The sequence below is a fragment of the Mytilus californianus genome, unplaced genomic scaffold (genome assembly GCF_021869535.1).
Source record: "Mytilus californianus isolate M0D057914Y unplaced genomic scaffold, xbMytCali1.0.p SCAF_5, whole genome shotgun sequence".
NCBI classification, from domain to species: domain Eukaryota; kingdom Metazoa; phylum Mollusca; class Bivalvia; order Mytilida; family Mytilidae; genus Mytilus; species Mytilus californianus.
This window is the reverse complement of record NW_026262701.1, coordinates 114,715,696-114,743,179: the sequence shown is the minus strand read 5'-3', so window position 1 is coordinate 114,743,179 and position 27,484 is coordinate 114,715,696. Positions and strand designations below refer to the sequence as shown.

The following is a 27,484-nucleotide window of genomic DNA, read 5'->3' as shown; positions in this document are numbered from 1 at the left end:
TATTATTTGTTTGTTTAGATGCTGCTGAGACAACATGTCGGGCTAGAGGATGTTGCTGGAATAAAGTTGACCAGCTTAGTATACCATGGTGCTTTCGTCCAAAGTCTAGATCTGCATCATGTGGTGTACCAGACATAGCACGCGGAGATTGTCACCCGGAACCAGGTGCTTCTCCAACAACTTGTGCCACTAGGGGGTGCTGCTGGATGAGCTCAAAAGCTGCTGGAGCTTCCTGGTGTTTTTATCCTGCTGACTATAAGGGATACACTATAGGTAATATCACAGGCTCTAGCATTGGAAAATCAGTCCGCTTATCAAGAGCACTTTCATCAGCATCACTACCATTCCCTAAACCTTTATCAGAACTGAAGATAGATGTACAAGAAGAAACTGAAACAAGGATTCGTGTGAAGGCAAGTAATCCTATCATTGTAAGTAATAATACAGTATTAAAGTATTTAATGTTTGAGGAAAGATAGAATTTCACAAGTACTTTCTTAAAAAAAGATATCTGACGCATTCAGGTGTGAGCATAAAACAAGCCATGAATCTTTATCAGTTTTTTTTTTACATTTATCATAGTTAAAAAATTGCTCACAATTTGACGGCAGCTAAAGCCTGACGATTCTGAAAGTTGAGTATTAGCGCTTTTCTTTCAAGAATTAGAATATATACTGGTATTTAATAAAAGGTATATATAGGTATTTTCAGGGATAAAGAAGTACCTAGCTGTGAAGTAGACATAAACATAAGATATCATTAGGTTACAATCTGTAATGCATAACAAACCCGAAACAGTTTAGAGCCATGACGAAATGTCAGTTATAACTTGAACTATTTATAGCCTAATTGACCAGCATTAGCTTCAAATGTAGACTTAATGAACCTGTCAGTGATATTTGCCTGCTCATGAATTAAAGGCTAGGCCTACACAATCTAAACATTTTGACAGTGGTGATAATGACACCTTTTTTACCTGAATTTATTTTATATATCTAGATAATTTCATTTTTTAGTTTGATTTTATGTCCGTAATGATTTTTCTTTATTTTAGCATATATCTTTTTTGTTGGTTGTTGTTTAGATTCGTAGTTGCGTCCAATCGGAGCAAAGATTTGGGACATCATGCATGCCCTTACCATTATAAAGCGTCCTTATGGTCAAATTTAACAAATCAAATCTATTACTGACTGTGTCAGTAGATATTTTTTGTCATTTTTTATTTGAATTTACCAAATATATACAATTTACATATTTGTTATTTCTAAAAACCTTTGAAGGGGCTGTCAAATGCATGTTCACCGATTTGTCTCAAATTCTCATATTTGATTAATAACGTATATCAAAATTACAAAAAGTCTAAAATAAACAATTAACAATGCATGAACTCGATAATATGTATCAACATTTCGTATGTATTTTTGTCTAGACGTCATCTAATTAACCATCGAGATAGCCTCCAAATACTTCCGACGGCCATAAAACTCGATATATACATAAATATAAATATTAATCGATAGCGTCCACGTGCAATTGGATTTTTCTAGGTCTGTTTGATTTCATATTGTAGGCTAAAAAGTATGTTTATCATCGTTTTTACCTGTATAATAATGATTTGTTGTGGATCGAATCAGTCAACCAAATGGTTCATCTTTGTTTCACTTTCAATGTTGACGTTCTTTCCCTTTCATAACTGGATACATGCGTAACACATCTCCAGCTAAGGTGTTAAATTGAAGGTCACATGAATACGGATTCGATGAGGTCGAATTATTCACTTGCAAGTGTATAATTTATCAGCGATTTTTCTTAGCTTATTTTGACAAAATTGATCTAAACTGACTGCTAGAAGCGAATTGTTATTTTACTATTTGACTTTCATTAATGATTGAACAAAACAAAATCATATTCAATTTTTTTATATCTCGTAGCTAATGTCCCGTTTAAATTTGTAACATATCATAAACATAACAAAATGCATAAGCATAAAACTTTGGATATTCGATTTTAAAAATGAATGAGAATACAATACTCAACTCACTACTAATGTTTTTGATTTATTCTTGTGTACTGTATTCATTCATTCTATATGTTTTCCTTCTATAGATTTATGATCCAGCTTCCCAACGATACGAAGTACCAATAGATACACCAAAAGTGTTCGCGAAAGCATCCACTACTTTATACAACTACACAATAGACGGGAGTCCATATTTTGGTGTGAAAGTTTTAAGAAAGTCATCATCTTCTGTAGTGTAAGAAAAAAAACATCGTTAATAGTGTGGTATTAAAACAAGATATAATTACGAACTTTATATATATGATTAAAACTGTTTAAAATTATTGTAGAAATAATTAAGAACCATTGTACTCAAATTAAAATACAATTTTTTTATTTTCCTAGGCATAGTTCCCTTTTGGGTACTACAAATTTTGCAAATGTGCTGTCTTCGATACTTCTTTAAAATTTAGAAACTCCTTATTAATTTATTAAATGTATCTCTTAGGAGTACATCCAAAATCCATGTTTTCAATACAACGTTGTATTTCCAAATTACAGCATTTGCCATTTACCGATAATATTACTCAACAAGAAAATCAAATATACATTTGTACCTACAAATTTTGTCATTTCAGTTTTGACAGTACAGTAGCACCAATGACATACACAGACCAATACATTGAAATAACAGTAGCGGTACCAACCAGTAACTTGTATGGACTAGGAGAACGTATTGGTACTTTGAAACTGAAACCGGAAGAAGGGCCAAAAATCACATTTTGGTCACGTGATCAACCTCCAGATGTAATACCTATAAAAAGATCATAATATTGTTTCAGTTTAGAGTGTGGTGTCGTATTTATTTGATACCACAATAACTCAATCCGCTAGTGTAGTGTTAATTCAATATTTTGCACGCCCATGCATCTACATATAAACACACACACACAAATAAATTGTGGAATCCTTTTTTCAACAGCCGAACTATTTGCGTTCAACGAAAATTATACACTGAATCAAAGTTTTAAAAACTATGTTGTACTGCTACACCACTGTCCCAGGTTAGGGGAGGGTTGAGCGCTCACAAACATTAACCCCGCCACATTCTTTATGTGCCTGTCCCAAGTCGGGAACCTGTAGTTCAGTGGTTGTCGTTTGTTCGTGTATGTCATATTTTTTTTTGTAAATTGTTTTTTTTTATAAATCAGGCTGTTAGTTTTCTCAAATGAATTGTTTTATATTTTTCATGTTGGGGACTTTTATAGCCGACCATACGATATGGTTTTTTTTCATTGTTTAAGGCCGTACGGTTGCCTATAATTGCTTACATCGACTTCATTTGAGCTTTGGTGGATAGTTTTCTCATTGGCAATCATACCACATCTCCTTATTTTTATAGTTTTACACTAGTAAAGAATAATATGATGAATTACATGCCATGTTTATTTCATATTTACAAAACTTTCAGCCAGACAGAAACTTGTATGGTTCTCATCCCTTTATGCTTGGCGTAGAATCTGATGGCAAAGCATTCGGAATATTCCTACTCAACAGCAATGCAATGGGTAAGAAATACGTATTGCAACACAATAACAAAAATTGAAACACGTTTAATAATTTCCTGCGGCCGAAGCGTTTTTCTGGATTTACCTTCATCAGGAATCACTCCATGCAGTGTGATACGGAAAATATCTCTTCATTCAAGATATAAATAACAGGCCACAACCATAAGATTATAGTTTTTATCAATAAGCTATTATCATATATTTTCAAAAATCATATTAGATTACATTGTATTTTATTTCGTATAAAATCAAGTATTAAAGTTTCATTGGTATTTTGTTTTCCTTAAATTTGTTAAAACAAAGCAATGTGCACGAGAAATAATGTAATTTATAAATGGAAGAAGTGATACAAATTTTTTTTTATTTTGTTGACACAGAGATAGGTCTTGTCAAAACGAACCCCGTATCAGTTAACTACAAAACCACAGGTGGAATTCTGGACTTTTACGTTTTCCTGGGTCCATCACCTGACCAAGTAATACAACAATACTCCGAAGTTATTGGTAAGACTATGATGCCTCCATACTGGTCTCTCGGCTTTCATCTGTGTCGATGGGGATACACGAACACTGACAATCTTCGACTGATAGTCAATGATATGCGTAAAAAACAAATACCTTATGTAAGTCTATCAATACATAAATTATATTTACTTGAATCACATATCATAGTGCATCAAAATCGAGTAAGTTTTGAAAATATTACAAATATAAAAAATAAATAAAATAATAAGTTTAAATGAATAAAAACATAATTGAATAAACAGAAACATTCAAATGATATGTCTAAGACTTGACAAAAAATCAATAAACTCTCATACAAGTGAGAGATTTAGCTAGCTATAAAACCAGGTTTAATCCACCATTTTCTACATAAGGAAATGCCTGTACCAAGTCAGGAATGTGACAGTTGTTTTCCATTCGTTTGATGTGTTTGAGCTTTTAATTTTGCCATTTGATAATGGACTTTCCGGTTTGAATTCTCCTTGGAGTTCGGTATGTTTGATATTTTAATTCTTTCTGCTCATTTGAAGAAATATGGTATCTAAAAAGATACAGCAAAGAAGATACATGTAGTTTCGATTATAAAATTTTCTGATACTAGGAATCGTAAACAATAACGCAAAGTAAAACAAATCACATCAACCTTCAGCACCCGACTTCTTTGGAACAACAATGAATAGCAACAACACATGGTCCATATAAAAGAGGGGCGAAAGATACCAGAGGGACAGTCAAACTCATAGATCGAAAATAATCTGACAACGCCATGGCTAAAACATAAAAAGACAAACAGACAAATAATAGTACAGAAAGACACAACATAGAAAACTAAAGACTAAGCAACACGAACCCTACCAAAATCTGGGGGTGATCTCAGTTATATAAGATGGCTTTGTACAAACACACACTTTGGTAGGGTCAAACCAGTTAAACGTTTGCACAAACATCCATTTTTGCCTTTCTGTAGAATTTATGTCGTTGAGCTAAACACATATAAAACAGCGCAGTACAGCTAACAGCAGCATGACCACTTATCACCGAATTTGTACTTGCATGATAAACACGACAGATGTCTAATGTGGAACATGATCTCCTTACCTTTCATGAGCACATAATATCATCTCGGTTTTGGCTGTGTTTTGTTGCTTAATCTTTAGTTTTCTATGTGGTGTCTTGTGTATTGTTGTTTGTCTTTTGGTCGTTTTCCGTTTTTTGCCAAGTCGTTGTCAGTTTGTCATTGACTAAGGAATCTTCTTGAATATACTGCCGAAATTTACCCAAAGGAACTTACTTTCAATAAACAAATATTAACAATAATAACTGTGCTTTCCTAGATTTAGATATTTCAGTTTTACACGAGAAACTCTACACAAAAATTTAAGACAAAAGGAAGAGTTTTGTTTTCCCATTGTTAATTTTCCTTTTTTGGACGGTTATTTTCCTTAGGCACAGTCTTACGGTGTTTATATTTCCCAACATGTTCGCTATGCCCGTGTCTGTAGTGACGTTTTGAAGAATTTCAATGAGCGTTATCTATGAATTACTGGTAAATCATTAAGTCGAGGATTTTGATACCACAAAACCTTTACTAAATTCTTCCGTAGATACAAAGATTCGGTTTGTACCTGTAGAAAACTTGTTTCAAACCGGATATCACATCCCATTTTTACAGTGATGTTACATCTACTTCATTTGAACTTTGGTAGATAGTTGTCTCATTGGCAATCATACCACATCTCCTTATTTTTATGTTGTAAACCGAGCCCGGAAATTTAGATACGAACCGGATAAACTTATCCATCCCTTACATAAACTTATTCTTAATGGTTACCAATTCAACACTATAATTAGATCTTTGAATATTGTTTTTATTGGTATAAAGATTGAATTTGTTATCAGTAAATTAAAACCATACTAAATATTATTGTTATATACATGTGCACATTCACGGTACTACAATCTGTCGATACCTATATTTTGCCATTACTTAAGGTCTTGTTTTTTCTCTGACTTTAAATTGCTTCTTTACACTAAATCCATTGGATGTTGAATGTGTCCTGATTGATATTTTAGTCTTAGATACATGATTCTTTTATTAGTTGTTATTTGCTTTGAAATAGCTGTCAGTAACTTCGAGTACTTTCAGATGTGTAATTTGTGTCTTTTTTTTTTGTTTTTGTTTTGAGGGATGTATAAATACCCTGTCACGTCCGATCTGTGTTTTATTGGATATTTTTCTCCTTTGTATCGATCTGATGAGTTAAGCCTTTTCTACTGATTGTTCTTATGTTGTGCTGTAATACCACTGTCCCAAGTAAGGGGAAGGATCAAGTGTTCACACACATGTTTCACCCCACCACATTCTTTGTGTGCCTATCCTAAATCAGGAGTCTGTAGTTCAGTGGTTTTTCATTGGTTCATGTCTGTCATATTTGTTATTCGTCAATTGTTTTGTTATAAATTAGGCCGTAAGTTTTTTCAATTGAATTGTTTCATGTTTTTTTTCATGTCTGGCCTTTTAAAGCCGATTATGCTGTATGTTTTTTTCATTGCCTAAAGCTATTCGGTTGCCTATAATTGCTTACATCCACTAGTACTTCATTTGAACTTAGGTGAATAGTTGTCTCATTAGCAATGACATCCCTCAAAAACAAAAAGGACACAAATTACAGATCTCACAGTTACTGACAGCTATAGTATGATTGATTTTTTGATTTATGGTGTTTTAACGCCACTTTTAAGCACCGCTTTTGGGCTATTTCGTGGCGGCCAGTTTTTATTGGTGGAGGAAGCCGGAGTGCCCGGAGAAAACCACCGACCTTCGATAGGAAAACTGACAATCCTAGTCAATTAAGATTGGAGTCGAGTGCACCCGCACAAGCGGGGTTCGAACTCACAACCTCAGTGTTGACTGGCTAGTGATTACAGTAGTGACTACTTAGACCACTCGGCCACTGAGGCCCCTGCTATAGTATGATACCACATCTCCTAATTTTTATACTATGTGTTTGAATATCTTTTTGGTATCTTCTGACTCTCTTTTACTTTTTATTATAAGGAAATAAAAGACAGCACATACTTTGGCATGTTCCCTCTACAACAAGATGCAAGCTGAGATGGCTTTTGTTTTAAATCCAAAATAAACAATCATAGTTAGAAAATGTTTGATCAAATATTAGGTAAAATCTCTTGGTAAATACTCATGCATGATATACTATTTTAGGACACTCAGTGGGTTGATATAGACTACATGGACAGTTATAAAGACTGGACTTTGGACCCTAACAGCTTCAGTGACTTACCAAATCTTGTTAACGATTTACATAGTTACGGAATGCATTTTATACCAATCGTAGTAAGTCATCTTTTTCTTTTTTGAATGTTTTTTTCTATGTTTATGCTTGTTGTTTTTGTATTTTAAGTAGTAAATATTTTGCTACGAATATGCTAAGTTATTCAGATGCTTCTAGATAATAAGAAATAGGTATGAATTCGAGACATCAGTTGTTATCCGATCTCATAAATCCATTAAGAAGATGCAAATCAAGCTAAAAAGGAGAGAGATCGGGTGCGTTGACAAGGTAACAGTCTTCTGCTCTGCCTGTATCACGTGTCATACGAATCCATACTCAGTCGGAATGTCACATTCAGGAATAGGTTACAATTGGCAAATTTCCAAATGTAAAAGATACTGTACAGTAACGCATATTACAGAAACACAACAAAGAAGAAAAGAGTTTCATCGTTTGAATTTTTATCAATCAGATAAAGTTTTGCAGAAGAAAAAACTGCTCTTTAAAACAACAAAATTGTTAGAGCTGGCAATCAATATTGAAAGAGAGACAATATCTACCGCTATATCTTCAATAGGCCTTTCTTTCCACGTGACAAAACTATATATTTTTTAATTAATAGAAATCGGTATCTACTTACCGATCACGCCCTAATTTGCATGAGGGACTTTTACGCTTATGTCGTTAGAACGTTTTTCCGGAAATATTGCATTAAGTTTATGTTCTATTGTAATTTTTATCAATGGATACATATTGTATTTTAATTTCAGGACCCTGGAATAAGCAATACTGTAGGATATGCCCCGTATGACGATGGAGTGCAGAGAGGAATTTTTATAAAGACTCATGACAACTCAAGTTTTATTGTTGGGAAGGTAAGAAATGGTGGATTCGATCATTCGTTGACAAAAGTACTTTTTGTTAACAGTGTAAAGAGGGGTATTCTATCAAAATGACAGGAATTGTGTGGAATAAATTTCCTTGAAACAAATAATTTGTTTCAGAAGAGAAGTAAACACAATAGTTTGTTTCCATTGAAAATTAGTTCAACGTTTAAAAGAAATCATTGTTGTTCTTACAGGTTATTGAAAAATTCTTGTTTTTTTAATCAAGGTCAGGAGAAAAAATTGTCTCCAGAGAAAAACTAGTCATCAACCCTCCTCCACAAAAGGTGAAGGTCGGTGACAACAAAGAATTTATGATACAGACAATAACAGCCAAACAAAATAAAGATAGTGCAGTCGTTGAATTCTCTGGATTGACGAATAGAGGTTATTCATCATACAATCCCATAAAGACAATGGAACATTATAACACTTCTGTGTTATAACAGTATCAATTACGTTGGATCATCCGTATATATTCCTTCAGATAGAATTTTCTTATTCTTTGCCAAAATGTAGATTTTACCATGCTTTTTCAAAAATATAATAAAAAGTATGGGTCACCGTGCAATTTTCAAGCTACCAGTCGTGCAAAATTGTCAAAATTTGCATAGATTATTCATGAAAAACACTTTTTGTAATTAAAATAAATCTATGAGAGAATTTTTTAGTAAAGTATGAGAAAATAGCTTTTATAATATGCTTTAAGAAAAAGAAAAAGACAAAATGGTGTCACCGAACTTGTTTTCTTGCTACAATTAAAAAAGGTAAAATTCTTCAACATTCCATTCCAAAATTTTGTCTATTAGAGTCATTTCCCCTTAAATGGCTGTTGAAAATTTGTTTCGGACAAACACAAATATATGGTATTTGTTAGAACAGTCTAAATTATCCAATAACTCTCTTATTTTTCTATATTAAACAGTCTACACATTACTTAGTAATTGCAAATCTGACTCAAAATTTGCAAATTTAGGCAAAGAACTAGACCGATTGTATACTGCTGTTTTATAATTCAAGATACCTTATACAGAGGATATTATTTTTTAAATGCGCATTGTCCACTATAGAATAATAAAATTATCGCTGCCAATTTTAAAGCACCTGGCCTTGCGGTCATAAAACTTTCGAGCACGATTTTCGTACTCAGACTCAGAAATCAACCAATCAAAATCATGGATTTGGTGTTTCGAGAACAAATTTTGTACTCTGAGTACTAAGTAAAGTTTTATAACCGAGAGCCCAGATGCGCACTGCGGTGATGCTCGAGGTCAACATATTAGAAAATCAAAAAACCTAATGCAAGCGTTTAAAATAACATTAGATATGAACAGCGAACAAAGATTGATTTTATGTCTTCCCTAGCACCCCTGTGTAATGGATAATTTCAATACACACTTTGTAGGTATGGCCAGGTAACACTGTGTTTCCTGACTTCACTCATCCTGATGCAGAAAATTACTGGTATACACATGCGAAGGCTTTCCATGATAAAGTCAATTATGATGGACTCTGGATTGTAAGTATTTCAAAGTCCTATTTCAGTACAAATAATTACAGTTGTATTCATTATTCTAGCGAAAACTAAGTTGTCTATGTTATTCACTTAAAGACTATGATATATGTGAAGAATGTTTACCACAAATAGTATTTAATTGAAACAAAGCAGGACACTCAACCCTAAGTAATATACAATTATCATAATGAAAAGTAAATGCGTCTGAAGAAGCGAAACTATAATTAGAAGCACGATTGAAATACACATAATACTTGTGTACTATTAGTTATCTTGGTGTAATCAGGGGTGTACAGAATTTTACACCGTTGTTGAAAATTCATACACCCTGAGGCGCAGCCGAATGGGCTTATGAATTTTCAACAACGGTGTAAAATTCCGTACACCCCTGATTACACCAAGATAACGAATTTATTTCTTATGAACAATTCCTTTACTCATTTTTAAACCGGGATGTAAAATAGAAAAATGCTAATGAAAAATTTCCAGAGTAACATTTTTTCAACGTTGATGTTGCTGCGTATTGACAAATACTTTTTTTCCTTATTTTTGGGAAATTCAGAAACAAAATTATGTTCTTTTGAATTTCGGAATTTTTTTTAAGTTTTGTCCTCAAATTTATTTAGTTTTTATTTTTTTTTATTTTTTGGCATTTTATTTATTTATTTTTTTTATTTTTTTTGACATTTTTTTTTTTTTTTGACATTTTGGCAAATTTTTTATTTTTTGGCAAAATTTTATTTATCCGGGGTGAACAAGGGTGGGGTGTTATTTACACCGGGGTAATTAACCAATCAGATTGCAGTATTTTTGCTGCATAAGAAATAAAGTTTCTTACCTATGACCGAAAAATAATTATATATACATATATAATACAAGACACAGATCAGTAATTGTTTTATCATTGTTATTATTTTTGACAGTGTTTCTCTACTGAGTTTATGCATTGGTTGTGCCCACACCAGATGTTTTATGAGCTTTTTCTGTCTTTCTCATAAGGTTGTATGTTAAACTAAAGCTACTGCCTTCCATGATGACAGCCATCTTGGATTTTCCGATAAGTAGCAAAGCTCAAAATTGGCACAGTGTAGGGTCAATCTTAACCTTTTAACAGCTTGACTTTTGATCAACTGACCACGATATCTCAATTTTTCGAAAGAGACAACCACTTGTATAAGTTTGTACTTGCTTAACAAATTTCTAAATGCCATTTATGGACATAAAATGATGAAAAATTGAGCTTTTTGTTTCTCTGATATTCCGCCAAAAATTCCTTACTATCAACTGCCGAATCGTTTTAAATCACAGGGGCACAAACATGTTATTTATGAGCGTCATGTTCTCTTTATCTAATTAAAACACGGTTATATATGATATATTTCTTGTTTAGACGCCAGTCATGAACCCCATTTTTGATTAAACGATAGTGTTTAATACGCATTTCCTTTTATAATAATTTACAATGTATCTTTCAGGACATGAATGAACCATCCAATTTTGTGAAAGGTTCCTTAACAGGCTGCACAACAGGAAACATTGACGAACCTCCTTTTGTTCCACGTGAGTTACAAGCCGGTATTCCCAATCATGAACGTTTGCAAACCATATATAATAGCATGAAAATATATGAGTTTTCATATAATCACTTTTGTCATTTGCTTTTTCTTATAATGAATGAAACTAATTTTAAAAGGGAATTCCGTATGTAAGACGCATTCGATAATCATCTGAAAACATTTTTTTATATTAAAAATTAAATATAAGTAAAAGTAAAAGTCAGGAAAATTGTTTCAGCTATTACTGGTGACATGATTGACAAAACATTGTGTACTTCCGCTCAGCAACATCTTTCATCACATTACAATCTACACAGCTTGTATGGACATTTTGAGGCTAAAGCTACTTACGAGTAAGTAAATCTTAAAGTTCTAAGAAAAGTACGCTGAATGCATGAAGTCCAAAGAAATAGTATGAAGGCTTCTTTATATATTTCATTTCGACTTCATTCAAAACTTTCGATAAACACAAAGCTTTTATCAGCATTACTCAAAATGTTATTTATACCAATGCATTGCGCAACAAGGATCTAGTTTTTAATCTCTTCGTTGTCAAGGAGAGGCGAAGGATTCCAAAGGGACATTCAAACTCATAAGTCGAAAATAAACTGACAACGCCATGACTAAAAAAGAAAAAAGACCAACAGACAAACAACAGCACACAAAAAACAACATAGAAAACTAAAGACTGAGCAACAAGAACCCCACAAAAACTGGGCATAATCTCAGTTGCTCCGGAAGGATAAACAGATCCTTCTCCACATGTGTCACCCGTCATGTTGCTCATGTTAGTACAAAACTGGTGATAAGTCTTATTCGGTACGTCAAATTCGGGGAAAAGGGCACGGGATTGTAGTTACGACAATTGAAAACATTTCCGTAGTCATCTGTGAAACAGATATTCCATAACGGTCATCCAAGTCGTGATGGCGTCCGTAAAGTTTACGAGGGGACGATTTAAACTTCACCACTTAGAGCTCTTGGTTTAATAGCTTCCTTGTGAGAGCAACCCTCTATAAAGGAAATCATTATAGGAGATACAAGCCCTGGAATATCGTATCAATTGAGAGATATATACTCCATATGCAGGCGCTGCTGGAATGCTGCTACATAGAAATGAAAACTTCACAATTGGGAAGCTTAAATCATCTCTTTTGTCGATTAGTTTTGTTTTCAACCCACCCTCATTGTCAATTTCTAGATGTAAGTCATGATATGAGACAGGCTAAACTGTATCGGTTGTATCCTTTATCTCAAGTTCGATGGCATAGATACGTTCAACATAGTCACCAAACTTTGAATTATTTAGTGAGAAAACATCATCTATATACCGAAAATCAAAATTGAAGGATAATGCTAATTTCTTGTCTTTTTTCCTAAGAAGCTCCTGTATGAAGTCAACGTCATATGAATAAAGAAAAAAGTTGGCAAGAAAAGGTGCACAGTTGGTTCTCATGGGAATGCCAATTGTTTGTTGAAAAACACGCCCTCCAAACGTAACAGATATGTTGTCAATCAAGAAATCAAGAATCTTGATAATGTCAGTTTCAGAGAATTATTTGTTTGAATCAGAATGATTTTTTACAAAGTACGATTAATCCCTCCCTAAGACAAGAAAATTGTATCTACGTGGGCCATTCTTTTTTATGAAACAAAACAGGACCAGCTCTTTTAATTTGTCTTATAGTTTGGAATGGGGAATACTTGTGTAAAGTGTAGAAAGGTCAAATGTTTTAATACTATTGCAAGATGAAAGAGTCTTAGATTGTATGTACCCTAAAAGAACTTAAGATTTTTTTAGTATCCACATCTGATTCACCCCACCTCTAGAATGGGTAGATTCGAAATAACTTTGACGGCCGGTTTTGATTGCTGATAAAAATTGATGTTAATAATTTAGAAAGAGGTTTCGGGGAGCCCTTGGAATACCCAGTAATATAACGTTGTGTGTTAGGACACTTATGTAGTTTAGGTATCCAATACAATGAATAAAGAAACGGTTCTTCATCTTTAGTTGACATCCAGAGGTACATAGTACAGACCTATTACTACACAAGAATTCCTCCTTGGTGAGTGTCGTTGGGGTAAATGTTTAGTTTCCAAGTGAATTGTGAATATCTAATTCATTTATCAAGCAGTTTATGTAAACTAAGTATCATTGTTATAAGATTATCAATAAAATAAACACGAAAGGTAGTCTAATTTTAATGCAGTTGTAAGTGTTTGTTGTTCTTATCAGAAGTGTTTGTAATATAAAAAAAGAAATAACAGGAATTGGCAAATATACTACACCTTTGTTGTTGATAATGTTCTTCAGCTGTTTCGGTTCTTATACAGTTTTTTGGTGGGGTTCGTGTTGCTCAGTCTTTAGTTTTCCATATTATGTTTTGTTTACCTTTTTCGTTTTTTGCCATGGCGTTGTCAGTTTGTGTTCGAGTTATGAATTTGAATGTCCCTTTTGGTATCTGTTGCCTCTCTTATACATCCTCGGCTTTCAAATATTCGGCTTCAAGCGTTCCTAGTGAAGGTAAATACAGAAAAAAGCTCTTCAGACGTAAGAAACTTATGAATTGTTGTTTTCAATATTTGATAATCACCTTTCGTTAACATTTCTGAATCCACAGGAAAAAAAATCAAAACCTGTATCAACTGGACAATTCACATGACTTATATAATAAGCAAACGGATGAATTTATAGTTTTCAAAGGATATACGATGAACATGTAAGTGATAGTTGATAAAAAGATTCTACAATGGAATATATTTTTTCTTCAGTACACTTAAGAAAATTCGAGATAAAAGAAGTCTTGTCATTTCACGGTCTACATTTGCTGGCAGTGGAAAGTATACCGGACACTGGACTGGCGATAATCATAGTACATGGGCTGATCTCATTTATTCCATCTCTGGTATATACAATATGGTGCAAACATGTTCTTATGACCAGTATTATCAAAATAACATACAGAGACAAGATGTATCTAATAAGAAAACTATTGTCGAGATTTATAATTCAGTTGAATGTTTTTTTGACATCTGTATAGAAATGTACCAGTTTTGTTTTAATAAGTAAGTTAAAAAGATATGCATTTAAATTGAAGACAACATCGCTCAAGAAAGTGAGAAATTTACTTATACAAACAGAATACTAAATTTTCTGGTTGTTGTCTCATTATCGTTCACCTCAAATAACATTTCAGAGGTTCGAGATCATCCGTTGGCAATTACAGGAGAATTTATTATGTTTTGGTTTTCATTTTGAAAATGCTATCAATGCATATTTACATTTCCTTCAATACCACACTAAGTTTATGTTTCTAATGAAAGAGGGGCGAAAGATACCAGAGGGACAATCAAACTCATAGATCGAAAATAAACTGACAACGGCATGGCTAAAAAATAAAAAGACAAACAGACAATTAAATGTACACAAGACACAACATAGAAAACTAAAGACTAAGCAACACGAACCCCACCAAAAATTGTGGGTGATCTCAGGTGCTCCAGAAAGGTAAGCAGATCCTGCTCCACATGTGGCACCGTCGTGTTGCTCATGTTATTACAAATCCGGGAAATAATTCGGTAGGTCACATTCGTGGTGAAAATGAAGTGGATTGTAATTACGATATAAAGAACATATCTGATATCATCTGTGAAACGGTTATTCCATAACGGTCAACCAACTCGTGATGGCGTCCGTAAAAGTTATGAAGGGTTGGTTTAATAGCTTCCTTGTGAGCAGCAACCCTCTATCAAGTTAATCATGATAGAAAATACAAGCCCGGGAACATCGTATCAATTGAGAGATATATACTCCGTATGCAGGCGCTGCTGGAATGTTGCTACATAGAAATGGAAATGACTTTTGCAAAATATTTTATTTTCTCAGGTATAATCAATTTCAACATGTTTGGAATTCCAATGGTTGGAGCTGATATATGCGGATTTGCTGGTGCAGTTGATGTTGAACTTTGTACCAGGTGGATGCAATTGGGTGCTTTTTATCCCTTTATGCGCAATCATCGAGACAGAGATGGAGATGTAAATAGGAAATTATATAGATTTACAGAAAAACAAATTTCTCTTCAACACAGCCACCTCATTTGGAAATGAAAAAGGGGATATGGGATTCTTAATTACACCAAAATTAATACACATTCTGGTTCAAAGCAAATGCAAAGACATAAAATAACATTGTTGCTCTTCATGTCAAACTCGAAAATAGATTTAAACACGGAGAGAAAATTCATAATGCACTGCCTGACAAAGATGATACTAAGCATCGTTGTGAACATGATTCTTATTTACATTTGGATGCCATTACATCTATTAATTGAAAAAAAAATAGAAAGGGGGTAGTATCCAAATAATCTTCTTGTTGTACATCGTGCCGATCTGATTAGCAGAGGCCTTTTTCAACTGAATTATTCAATTTGTTTTATGTTGTAAGTTCTTATATTCGTTATATAAAAATAAGATGTGGTAAGATTGCAAATGAGACAAGTATCAACTAGAGAACAAAACACGTAGTTGTAAACAACAATAGATCATCGTATTGATTTCAACAATGTGCAAAACCATACCATATAGTAATCTGTAAAAGGCCTCAGCACGACCAAATGTTAAAAAAAATCAAACTAGAAAAACTAAACACTTGATTAATTATAAAAAATAATTACGGAGAGCAAATTTTAGAAATATGAAAATTGATAATTTTTACAGGGTCAAGATCCAGCAAGTTCCCTGTTTACAAGCACATTACCTATAATGAAAAAAGCATTAGAGCAGAGATACAGACTTCTACCTTACCTTTATACATTGTTCTACAGAAGTCATACAGATGGGAGGCCAGTTATCAGGCCTCTATTTTTCCAGTAAGTGGTAGTTATAGAACGTATTACCTCTACAAGTAAAACATCATATGTACGTTTGTTAGAGTAAATTTTAGCGTTTCAAATTAGAAAGAGATATGGTACATGTGAATGCGAAAAATAAATAAGATAGGATAGGGACTGCTAATCATATAACAATAAACCCTTTTCCTTTGCAAACTGAATGTTGGTTATTTTTGTCGACGGGTTTCTATCTCATCTCATTTTCTTCATGTAATTCAACGATGACATTACTAGATAAATATTCCTTATAGTATACGGTATGTCCTAAACAACACAACCTGACAAATAAGAAATAGGCAACAATCTGTTGGCTTATCAAAACCTGGCTATTATTTAGCAGTTTGATAGTAACATAATTAGCACAAACACGTTGGATGTACACATAGTAAAAGAGTATTTTTACATCAATATTGAACAAAGGAGTGAAGACTTTAGGACACTAATACTTTGTCTTTATATTCATGTAATTGAAAACTAATGGTACATGAAAAGAAGAGACATTGACTTACTATATGAACTTGCAGATTTCCACAAGATCCGAAAACCTATGATATCGACAGACAGTTCTTATGGGGCAGTGGACTTTTGATATCTCCAGTTTTGGTCAAGGTGTGTAATTCTTCATATAATATATATATATGAAATATGGATACTAGTTGTTAATTCCTAACATTAAAGAATCAGAGTACGCAATAAACAGCTGTACGAAAAACATTGTACATTTAAAAAAAATCAAGTTAACATTCATGTAGCAAAAACGGATGTACGAAAACAAGTCGATAAAAACCCTGTAAAGTAGGTGTTCAATTTTCAGTATTTCTAGATAGATAACATGCATGTTATAACAAGCTGTGTCAAAAGTAAACCAGAAATCAAGGGCAAAATATACGATAAACAAAAAGGTCGTCAATACAAACCCCAAATGAAGTCGGTTGCTTTGAAAGGCAAGCATGTCTGTTTTCGTTGAAAAGTTCGTTTGTTTTTGGAGGCCATAATTAGTAAATCTTTGTATAATGATTTTCTGTTATCTCGAAATAGAATTAAAAATTATAATCAGCACCTTCACCTGAACAGAATATTTATTGTTTAAACGCAAAACTCTATGAAATTCATAAGGTATCAATTAAAGCACATCTTAGATAAGATGTAAGAGTTTGAAGGCCCCCAATTAGTATATGATATAAATCATGTCAGCACTGACTACTGAGCTGAAGATACCCTTGTTAACTTACAGACCACCAGCAGCGTTATAATGAAATTAAAACTTCAAAAATTCTGTGCGTCCGAATAAAATAAATATGAAATCCGAGAATACCAAATTTGTTTATCTTGTATATATTTAAGTACTGCTTAATACACTTCTTCAAATATACTGGATACTATTGTTTCTTTCGCTTATAAAATGCACCAGCTTAATCGTTGAAAATTACTATCAAACGTGGTACATAGCTTTTTATTTTGAAAAAGCATTACATTTTATTTTTCATTAAGGGAGCTACAACTGTAACTGCATACCTTCCTGCAGGAAACTGGTTCGACATAGAGACTGGTGTGGAATCAATGGGAGGAACACATGTTTTTGATGCTCCCCTCAGTAAAATCAATGCACATATACGTGGCGGTGTCATAATACCTACTCAAGATCACGATGTTACTACAACTAAAAGGTGAATGATAACATATTAAACTTGTCTAATGTACGATATTACTATTTCGATGTTATGAATGAACTGCACCGGTTGACCTGGTCATTTGGGGGTAAACGCGTCATTTGACCTTTTTGTAACGAGAAGATTATGTTTTTTTGACGTCAAATATTTCCGGGAAGAAGCACCAGGTGAAAGATCAGGTATTGCAATGTATAATGACAACAATAGTTTACCGAGGTCTAAATTCTCGTAAATGCATTAAGAATTTATAGAATAAAACCACACAGTTACGGGAATCATATAAATTGAAAAAACTAAAATAATGAAGAATAAAATATATTGTAAATTCTAATAAGATATTGATTCAAAAACAAATAACAGAACAAGAAAAGAGCAAGAAAAAAGCTCGCGTAAAAGAATAAGTAAAAATCAATCATAAATAAATCAACAGACATAACTCATACCAGAGAAAGCTGTTTTTTTATATTATAAAATGTATGAAGGAAAACATTGTTGATTACTCACGAACAGTATTGTCATTTCATTAATCTTTTATGTTTGATTTGAACATGAATGTTGATCTTTCATATTTGACTTGGACAGGTATTTTTTTCATCTTTTATGTCCCCTCTGCCACTGAATACATTGAAATTGATATAATTCTGGTCAACTCAAAATATGTATGCACTAATGCATTTACATTTTAGTCGCACCAAAGATTTTACTTTATTGGTAGCACTTTCCACAACAGGTTTGGCATCAGGAGAGTTATTCTGGGATAATGGCGAATCTTATGGTATGACTATAGTGTACACATATACCATTTTCTTTGAGAAAAAAATTGTAATATTTTTGTTACTTTTATCTTTTTGTTTTTTTCTGATTTTTTTATGGAAGACTTGTTAATAGTTTCTTTGCAATTTGAAAGGTTTAAAAAAGGCCGTCTGATTTTATTTATTTTACAGTAAATTAAATTACACTTTTTAAATTTCGTTCATCCAAAGCACTTGGGTTTACCTTCATCGGGAACGCTCAAACCTTAACATATGAAAGCCAGGGTTTTATAAATATGTAGGAACGTTAGGAGCCATATGACCAAAATGGACCGATAAAGAATAGCCGAAGAACTAAGGGAGTTCAAACTTTAGTGTCTGTATTATATCCTTGCAAATCAACGGCAAATGTAAGGCAGGATTTCACAAGAAGGCGAAATATACCAAAGGGATAATTAAACTCATAAGTCGAAAACAAACTGACAATGCCATGGCAAATTACGAAAAACAAAAAGACAAAATACAGCACATAATCTCAACACAGAAAACTAAAGATTGAGCACCTCTAATCCGACAGAAACACATGGGTGATTGCAAGGGCTTTAGAAGAATACGTAGGTCCGGCTTCACATGTGACAACCGTCAAGCTGATAATGATAGTACAAACCCGGTGATAAGTCTTTTTCGGTTGTTCACATTCGAGGAAAAGATGATGAGATTAAGGTTACGACGATTGGAACATATCCCTCGTCATCTGTGAAACAGATTTTCCATAAGGGAGCTACCATTTGATTTTTTAGGGGGGAGGGGGGCTAGGATGAAATTTGAAAAAAAGGATTGACAGGAGTTTTGAGCAACTAAAAAAAAAGGCAGGATGAGCAACTTGGCAAACAAAAGGCAGGATGAAAATTTATGTAAAAAAAGTCAGGATAAACTAATAAAAAAAAAGGTAGGACCGAATTGAGTGAAAAGTAAAAAGGCAGGACAGAGATTACAACTAAAAAAAATACAGGACAACATTTTTCATCCTAGCCCCTCCCTCCCCATAAAAATCAAATGGTAGCTCCCTAACGGCCAACCAACTCGTGATGGCGTCCGTAATATTTTCGAAGGAAAGATTTCAACTTCGCCACTCGGAACTCGTTGTCAAAAAGCTTCCTTGTAAGTTGCAACCCTCTATCAAGGAAATCATGATAGGTAATGCAAGCTTTGGAATATCGTATTAACTTGGAGATATATACTCCATATGCAGGCGCCGATGGAATGTTGCTACAAAGAAATGGAATGATCGCAATTGTGAAGATGAACTCATCTCTTTTTTTTGTAAAGTTTTGTTTTCAATCGACCCTTTTGTTAATTTCTAGATGTAATTCAAGATATGAGACAGACTTAACTGTATCTGTTGTATTTTTAATCTCAAGTTCTATGGAATAGACGTTTTCAATATAGTCACCAAACAAACTTTGAATTATTTAGCGATGTAAGATTAAGTAGTATGAAATATCGAAAAGTTCTAAATTTGAAATTAGCTACATCTTATTGTATATTCTCAATTTCAGACACAACAGGTGGTCAAAATAATAATTTTATTGAATTCACGGCTGAAAACGTGAGTACATCGGCGTTTTTACCCTCCTTTTAGAAATTTGCAAATAACAAATCATTTTAAACCTAAACAACAAGAAAAAGAATCCACTAAAACAAAAAACTGAAACAAATAAAGAACAAAAACCAACAATTAAAAACCAATAGGAAACAAAAACCACTCTAATGTTTCAGTGACGTGTTTAAGCAAAATTGGTTTTATGTTTGTAACACGAAGTACACATATATTGTGTATAAACCAAAAGTGAACGTAGGCACTAATATTCAGTAATGTTCAAGTGTCAAGAAGTTTTGAATAATGAAAAGTCATTGATAAAGTAACTGTCAGTTTTTATTTCTTCTTATTTTTTCTTTAATTGTAAAACTTTTTGTGCTGACAAACTCGTACGGGTCTAGGGCATAAGTGCTATGGACCCTTTTAATGGCAATGCCTACCTTTATCACTGGTATCTTGGCCCATGTGAATCTATTAGTTTGACCAGCCGGCAATGGTTAATTTTGACTTTTTGATATACCAGGGTACTCCTCCTTACCCTTTGCTGACAAACTCGTACGGGTCTAGGGCATAAGTGTTTTGGGCCATTTTTAAGGCAATGCCTACCTCGGAATGGCAATACCCTGATTATGTTATGACTCTGCTTGATCTCCGTAGCTTTGAATAATGAAAGGTCATTGATAAAGTCACTGTCAGTTTTTATTTCTTCTTTAATTGTAAAACTTTTTGTTTGTCTGGGCTGTTTAAAATGGAAGATAAACAATCGCATTTACGGTGTGTAGTACTTTTGAGATGGGACTATATTTGTAGACAATTAATTCCTTTTAATTTCTTTCAGTTTACGTGTAATGTATAATTGTTAAATATTTAAATACTTCGAGAAGTCAGAGATATTTATAAGAACTGCTCTATTTAATTTTCCGGGAGAATTTCCCGTTTTCAAGATTCATAATTATGCATATTTCATCTCTTTCGTTCAATTTCTTAATTCATAGTAATCGTTAAATTTCTACATTATTTCACTTATCACAGAATTTTGAATAGATCGGTTCTTGGTTTTATGTTTATGGAAGCATCACCCTTTTTTTTTAACTTTCATTCTAAATGTTGTTAAAAGACGCAGACCTGGCAGAAGACTAATATTTCCTTTTTATAATTGATTAAGTAAACGCGGACCTCGAAGAAGACACCCATTGACTTGCATGTTTGAAACAATATCAAATATAAACAAAAAACGTTATTTTATCATAATAATCGATAGTTTCTTACAGCACTTCATCGAACGCAAGTCACCTCATGAATATTATTGATGGCTCATGAATATTATTGAAGGCTGGCCTCATGAATATTAACTCCGGCTGTTAACGACGGCAAGCTTTACACTAGAGTGGTTTGGGTTGGAGTTAGTACGGATTAGACCGAAATAACACATTCTAAATATCCAATAGAGTATAATATAAAGGTATATACAGACGTGCCGCTGGAATGGGTCTGTTTTTCAGGATGTCAAATATATGAATGGGTCTGTTTTCAGGATGTTGAATATATGAAAGTTGTCTCATTTGCAATCATACCACATCTTATGTTTATAAAGCCATAGCCACTTTTAAATAATCCCCCTCCCAACATATATTATTTTCAATGCTTTTGTCTACATAAATGTGAATAAAAGCGTCTTAAAGGGATTTAAAGAGAGAAGATGTGTTTATCTATACTAGGATTGGTGTAAAACGAATGATTTGAGTTTATGCGATGTACAATAATCCATAAATAAGTAAACAGAAAAGACCAGACACAGTTTTTATCCAAGAAGTCGTAAGAAGTCGTAAGAAAATGTAATTTAAACTTGTTGTAATTATGTAAGCATAAAATTTGTCAAAGAAAGCTTTTAATTTTTTTATGAATTTGTCTTTTAACTTATATTTATGATGCATGTCTCTTCACCACATAGCATGGGAAGCGTAACAGTTTATAAGCAATAGTTCACAAACTAAAATCTCATTTATGCATTTGATACGCTACATTTATTATGCTATATTTTAGATTTCATTTAGATAAATCTATAGTCAGAGCAGATTTTTTTTTTTATCCATTTAATATATGTAGATTCACTTCACTTCAAACGATAAATTGCCAATAAACAAATAAATTTTAAACATTTCTACATCTTATGGTATTTTTTTTTATAAAAATCGCTCATGTAGTTACTTAGTAATATTTTTTTGAAAAATATCGAGTTTAGTTGAAATGATAGGACATCTTTGTAGATGGAACTCTCTTTTGTCCACTATCGGTAGTTGCCAGCAAAAACAGAAGCTAAGGTAAAGTGTTAATCCTTTTCGTCACAAATACTTTGAAATGACCATTAAACATTATTCGACTGAAGCTTTCTTTGACAAAATTTTATACTAATTTCATTACAACAATTTTAGATTACATTTTCTGAAAGAGAGCAAAGAACTGTTTGTATTGTAGATAAATTTAATTCATTTAAAATTTGTATTCAAAAACCCTGTTGGAGAATACTAAGTGCCAATAAAATACAATAATTGTGTATGTAGTGCTTTCGATGATAAAAAAAAATCGTCATCAAATACAGTATTATTATGCCGATTTTCAAAAAGACTCGTTTAATTGTTATTAAAACACATTGGTCATAATAACTTGACAGAGTGTTTTGTTTCTGTATGTACTTGATAAATATGCAAAAAGTCAATTTTAGACAATGTACCCTAATAAGCCTGGAAATCTCTTGGCTAGTCGCATATGTGACGTTATGATTATGGCAAAAGTAAATTGAATGTTCCGTCTCTTAAAAAGTTAAGCTGGTACTCGACTGACTACTACACTTTGTTTGATTTCCCGTCGTTTTTACTGGCATTTTGGCTTTCTATCCTTTTCGTTAACACTCATGAAATGAGACCTTCTCAATCGCAACGTTGAATAGTGCTGTGAATGCTCTTCCAGAAAATGTTGCGGTGCAGAGCCAGAAATTTTTACTTTCGTATGCTGGTTTTAAAATTAAAACGTTGTTTAAATTTTAAACGAAGTTTTAAATTGGTTTAGTTAAACTGGGATTAAAATCGCTTTAGGAATACGTTTTATTTTAAACTCCAATCCTAGGTTTAACTAAACTGAGTTGAAGCCTAAACCGAGTTTATTTAAAACCCCCTTTATGAATACGGGCCTTACGGTCAGCATTTATTCATATTTTTAAATAAAAGCACCAGTGTTAATTTCAGGAATAGACAAAAGCAAGTTTACAATAATTTAGTATAAAATCTTTTCTAAAGATATTGATCAAGGACAGGGTATTATTATTTCGGTTTATTCATGACCAATATTCATAGTCAATTTAAACTATTCTTCTAAACACATAAATATACCAATCTAATTTGACTGGACTATTAACAGGGTTTGTCGACGGAAAGATTCTATCATTAATATTGGGAAGTACGATGGTCGATCAGGCAATAACTTGCGAACCGTTTGACTAATGTGTTTCTAATTTGATATGTTGTTACAGATGAAAAAATTGAGGTTCAGTTTAGACGATTTACACTTTTGTCGTTGAAGAGTTATGGTCCTTGATTTCTTTGAAATCGACACTGATAAATTTAAGCAAAAACCGATTTGATGTCATTTCACAGCCTCTTGTCTTGATTAAATATCATATAGGACAACCACATGCATATCTTATATGAGGCGAAACAATGATAAAAGGAACTCTTTTCAGTTAAAAGCGACAAAATACATCGTTTGTTTACGTCACTGACCAAACGCACTCAAATTATGTTCCAAACCACAATTTAGCACCATTTCAAAATAACTCTTCAGCTATGTTTTTTAAAAATATACAACCAAATGCAAAGTTGTAACGTTTTCTTGTATATTTATAATCAGTAGCAACCTCTAAGAATACGTGTCAGCATTGAAAAGTAATGTTCAGTTTCTCAATGTTTGTAATGGTGATTATATTTCTGACACTTGATTCTGAACTGGATAGCAAAATACTTTTTTTTCGTTAATGCTACAGTTAATGGCAATATTTTACTGTCATACCCCTGTCAAAGGTTTGGGTGGATTATGTTTTAACCCTATACATGCTTAATGTGACTCTTCCAAACCATGTCTGTAATATTCTAGTTGTCAAAGTCATTATTTCATATTTCTTTGATGGTTTTCCAAAATTGACTTGACTAAAGCTGTTGCTTATCTTTTTATCTTGTTTTACACTTGAATGTATGTGGACATTTCAAAAGTTCCCCCATCGGCTTATCTCGTTTTTGAAGATCATTCTTAAACCTGTAGGTGTTCAGATATTCAATTGCTCAACCTTTTTCATGAAGTGACATTTTTTTACTGAATTTGAATGGGTGTCTAGCATTTATTTGAGAAGACGCTTAACCGCTGACATACCAATTTCTTCCCGTTAAAGGAAATAGAATATCTTTAGATTTTTGTCTTAAAATGTATTTATCAAATGCATTGAATAGTGTAGGTTATCGGTAAATTACTGTCGACGTCATTTGTTCTTTTGATCTCAGGTAAAGAGTTATATAATTGAAGGTCATACATCATCTTTTAATTTCTCAATTTTTGTCTAAATGGTATATGGAAAATGTTATATATGTATTCTGTATCATTTTAGGCCCGACTAAAATCCAAAGTTGTACTATACGACTATGCAGTAAAGATGACTCTAGGATCTGTAGTTATCTTTGGTGTCCACTCCAGACCAACCATAGCTAATTTTAATGGACACCATGTTCCTTTTACGTACGATAGTAATGCTAAGGTAATGACTCAAAGTTCACGTACTCCTTCCAATATTTCAAGTTTTATTTTGCTTTTAAATTTATAGAATAAATTTTACCACATTATAATAATGATCATGGAAAAAAAGTTTTATTTCAAAGCTTTAAAAAAAAAGAAAATAACACTTTATAAAGAATATGCATCCAAGCGCTTTTCTATATTCACCTCCATCTAGAACGCTAATAGACAAAAGATTAAAAGCCAAGAATGTATAGTACATGACAAGTGCTATATGATCTAATGGGACCTAACATTAATATCCAAATCAATCTAAGGACAACTTTACATGTTGGAGTACAATATCCATTCCTGGATTCGAAAATCTGGCGACATTGGCACACAAATAGTATAAAATTCGTGCACTTTCCCGTACATTTTCTCTGTCACAATGCTAATGTGATTACGTCACAGTAAGAACCGATTTTTCAATAACTTAATTAGCACCGATTACCCTGGGGTCAACTGGTATAGGGGCCTTGGTGGGCTAGTGGTCTACGTAGTCGACCTACTGTATCACTAGAAGAGGGACGAAAGATACCATAGGGACAGTCAAACTCATAGATCGAAAACAAACTGACAACGCCATGGCCAAAAATAAAAATACAAACAGACAAATAATAGTACAGATGACACAACATAGAAAACTAAAGACTAAGCAACACGAACCCCACCAAAAACTGGGGTGATCTCAGGTTCTCCGGAAGGGTAAGCAGATCCTTCTCCACATGTGGCATCCGTCGTGTTGCTTATGTTATTACAAATCCGGTAAATAGTCTAATTCGGTAGGTCATATTCGTGAAAAGGGACGGGTATTGTAGTTACGACATAAGGAACATACCCGATATCATCTGTGAAACGGTTATTCCATAACGATCAACCAACTCGTGATGGCGTCCGTAAAATTTACGAAGGGATGATTTCACAAGCCTGTCAACACTTAGGTTGTGAGTTTGAATCCCGCACGTGGTAGGTGTGCTCGACTCCAATCTTAATTGACTAGGATTGTAAGTTTTCCGACCGAAACTCGATGGTTCTCTCGTGGCTTCCTCTGGAAATAAAAAAACTGACCGCCACGAAATAGCACAATAGTGCTGAAAGTGGCGTTGAACACCAATCAACCAATCAATCGATCAATCGATCAATCAACTGCTGTAACTCATTCATAAAAAATAACTCGAGATTACGTAGAAAAGTAAACATCGAATCATATAAGAATTAGCGATTTGCATTTCAAAATGAACATGGAATGCAGGTCGATGACATATAAAACATCAATAAAAATGCTCGGATATAAGTCTGACTGTTGATATGTTATAGTGTTAAAATTATTTAATTTCATCTTTTGCTTGAAGGTTCTTCGATTTCAACATCTTAATGGAGATTTATTGAGGACATTCACGTTCACATGGTCATAAATTTGTATGTAACTATTTCATTATCAATTAAAATTCATTCAGATTAATTTATGGTTACTTGTCCTATTTTCTTCCATTTTTATCATGCATTGGTAATGACTTGATGTGATATAGGACATCCGTTGATTCTTACTGGACGTTTGGAGAAGGTAGACAAGATCATAAGTATCAACAATCAGGATTCTCATGTGATGATATCCGATAATTATGGTGTTGTTAATTCATTATTTAGTTTGAAGAAGGTAGGTTGGTATTTTTTATTTTTTTTTATCAAATCTTTCATACAAAGTTTTCAAGTTTAATTAAATGGTCATCTGAAAAATCTGGGTGTATATATATATTCGATGATATACCTTTATACAGTTTTTGCTGTTGGATCCCTATTATTGTCACATTAACCTATCATGTCTGTTTGGGTTGCTCACCCCATTATGAAAACATAAGGGAACTACGCTGACTATGCGGTATGGGTTTTCTCATTGTTGAAGGCCATACGGTGACCTATAGTTGTTAATTTCTGTGTCATTTGGTCTCTTGTGGAGAGTTGTCTCATTGGCAATTATTCCACATGTTTTTATTTTTATATAAAAAGCTGCCATACAAGTGTGAGTTTAAACTAGCTATGAAACCAGGTTTAACCCATACTTTTCTCGAAAAATGCCTGTACCAAGCCAGGAGTATGACAGTTGTTTTCACTTGTTCCGTTGATTGATAACGTTTGAATTTGTCAGATTTTATGGACTCCTCTTTTTGCTTTTTGAAATTGCCTTAGAATTCGGTATTTTTGTTATACTTTTTGTCGTTTAAATACCCTCTTCAGAATTTAAACGTACAAAATACACAAATTGGACATGCAAATAAATGATTGAAGCCGTTAATTATTTGCTTATTATTATGATCGTGTTGTATGCAAGTGATTGGTATTCCGATTGGTACTACCCTGCAGGCACACTTTGTTGAATCAACGTTGAATCTTTGTTGATTTTAGGTTATACATTGATCAACAAATATTCAA

The 27,484-nt window shown here is 33.2% G+C and overlaps 1 protein-coding gene across 1 annotated transcript; it reads left to right on the top strand.

Moving 5' to 3' along the window:
- Positions 1 to 206: 206 nt before the first annotated feature.
- Positions 207 to 26,476, top strand: LOC127702881 (lysosomal alpha-glucosidase-like). The gene is made up of 18 exons (XM_052207185.1): positions 207 to 417; positions 2,595 to 2,806; positions 3,471 to 3,567; positions 3,951 to 4,189; positions 7,294 to 7,425; positions 8,134 to 8,238; positions 9,653 to 9,766; positions 11,239 to 11,323; positions 11,558 to 11,672; positions 14,095 to 14,228; positions 15,209 to 15,360; positions 16,042 to 16,193; positions 16,739 to 16,823; positions 17,706 to 17,881; positions 18,571 to 18,659; positions 20,196 to 20,245; positions 24,888 to 25,034; positions 26,407 to 26,476. The coding sequence occupies exons 1-18, from the start codon at positions 207 to 209 to the stop codon at positions 26,467 to 26,469; spliced, it is 2,358 nt and encodes a 785-aa protein (XP_052063145.1). The 3' UTR covers positions 26,470 to 26,476.
- Positions 26,477 to 27,484: the final 1,008 nt, after the last annotated feature.

Bases quoted from the DNA above. Each gene is read 5' to 3' on its own strand.
- LOC127702881 (XM_052207185.1), top strand. From the start codon at position 207: ATGAGCTCAAAAGCTGCTGGAGCTTCCTGGTGTTTTTATCCTGCTGAC. The intron at 2,807-3,470 runs GTAATACCTATA...CAAAACTTTCAG, and splicing joins CACGTGATCAACCTCCAGAT to CCAGACAGAAACTTGTATGG. The intron at 17,882-18,570 runs GTGAATGATAAC...TTTACATTTTAG, and splicing joins GATGTTACTACAACTAAAAG to TCGCACCAAAGATTTTACTT.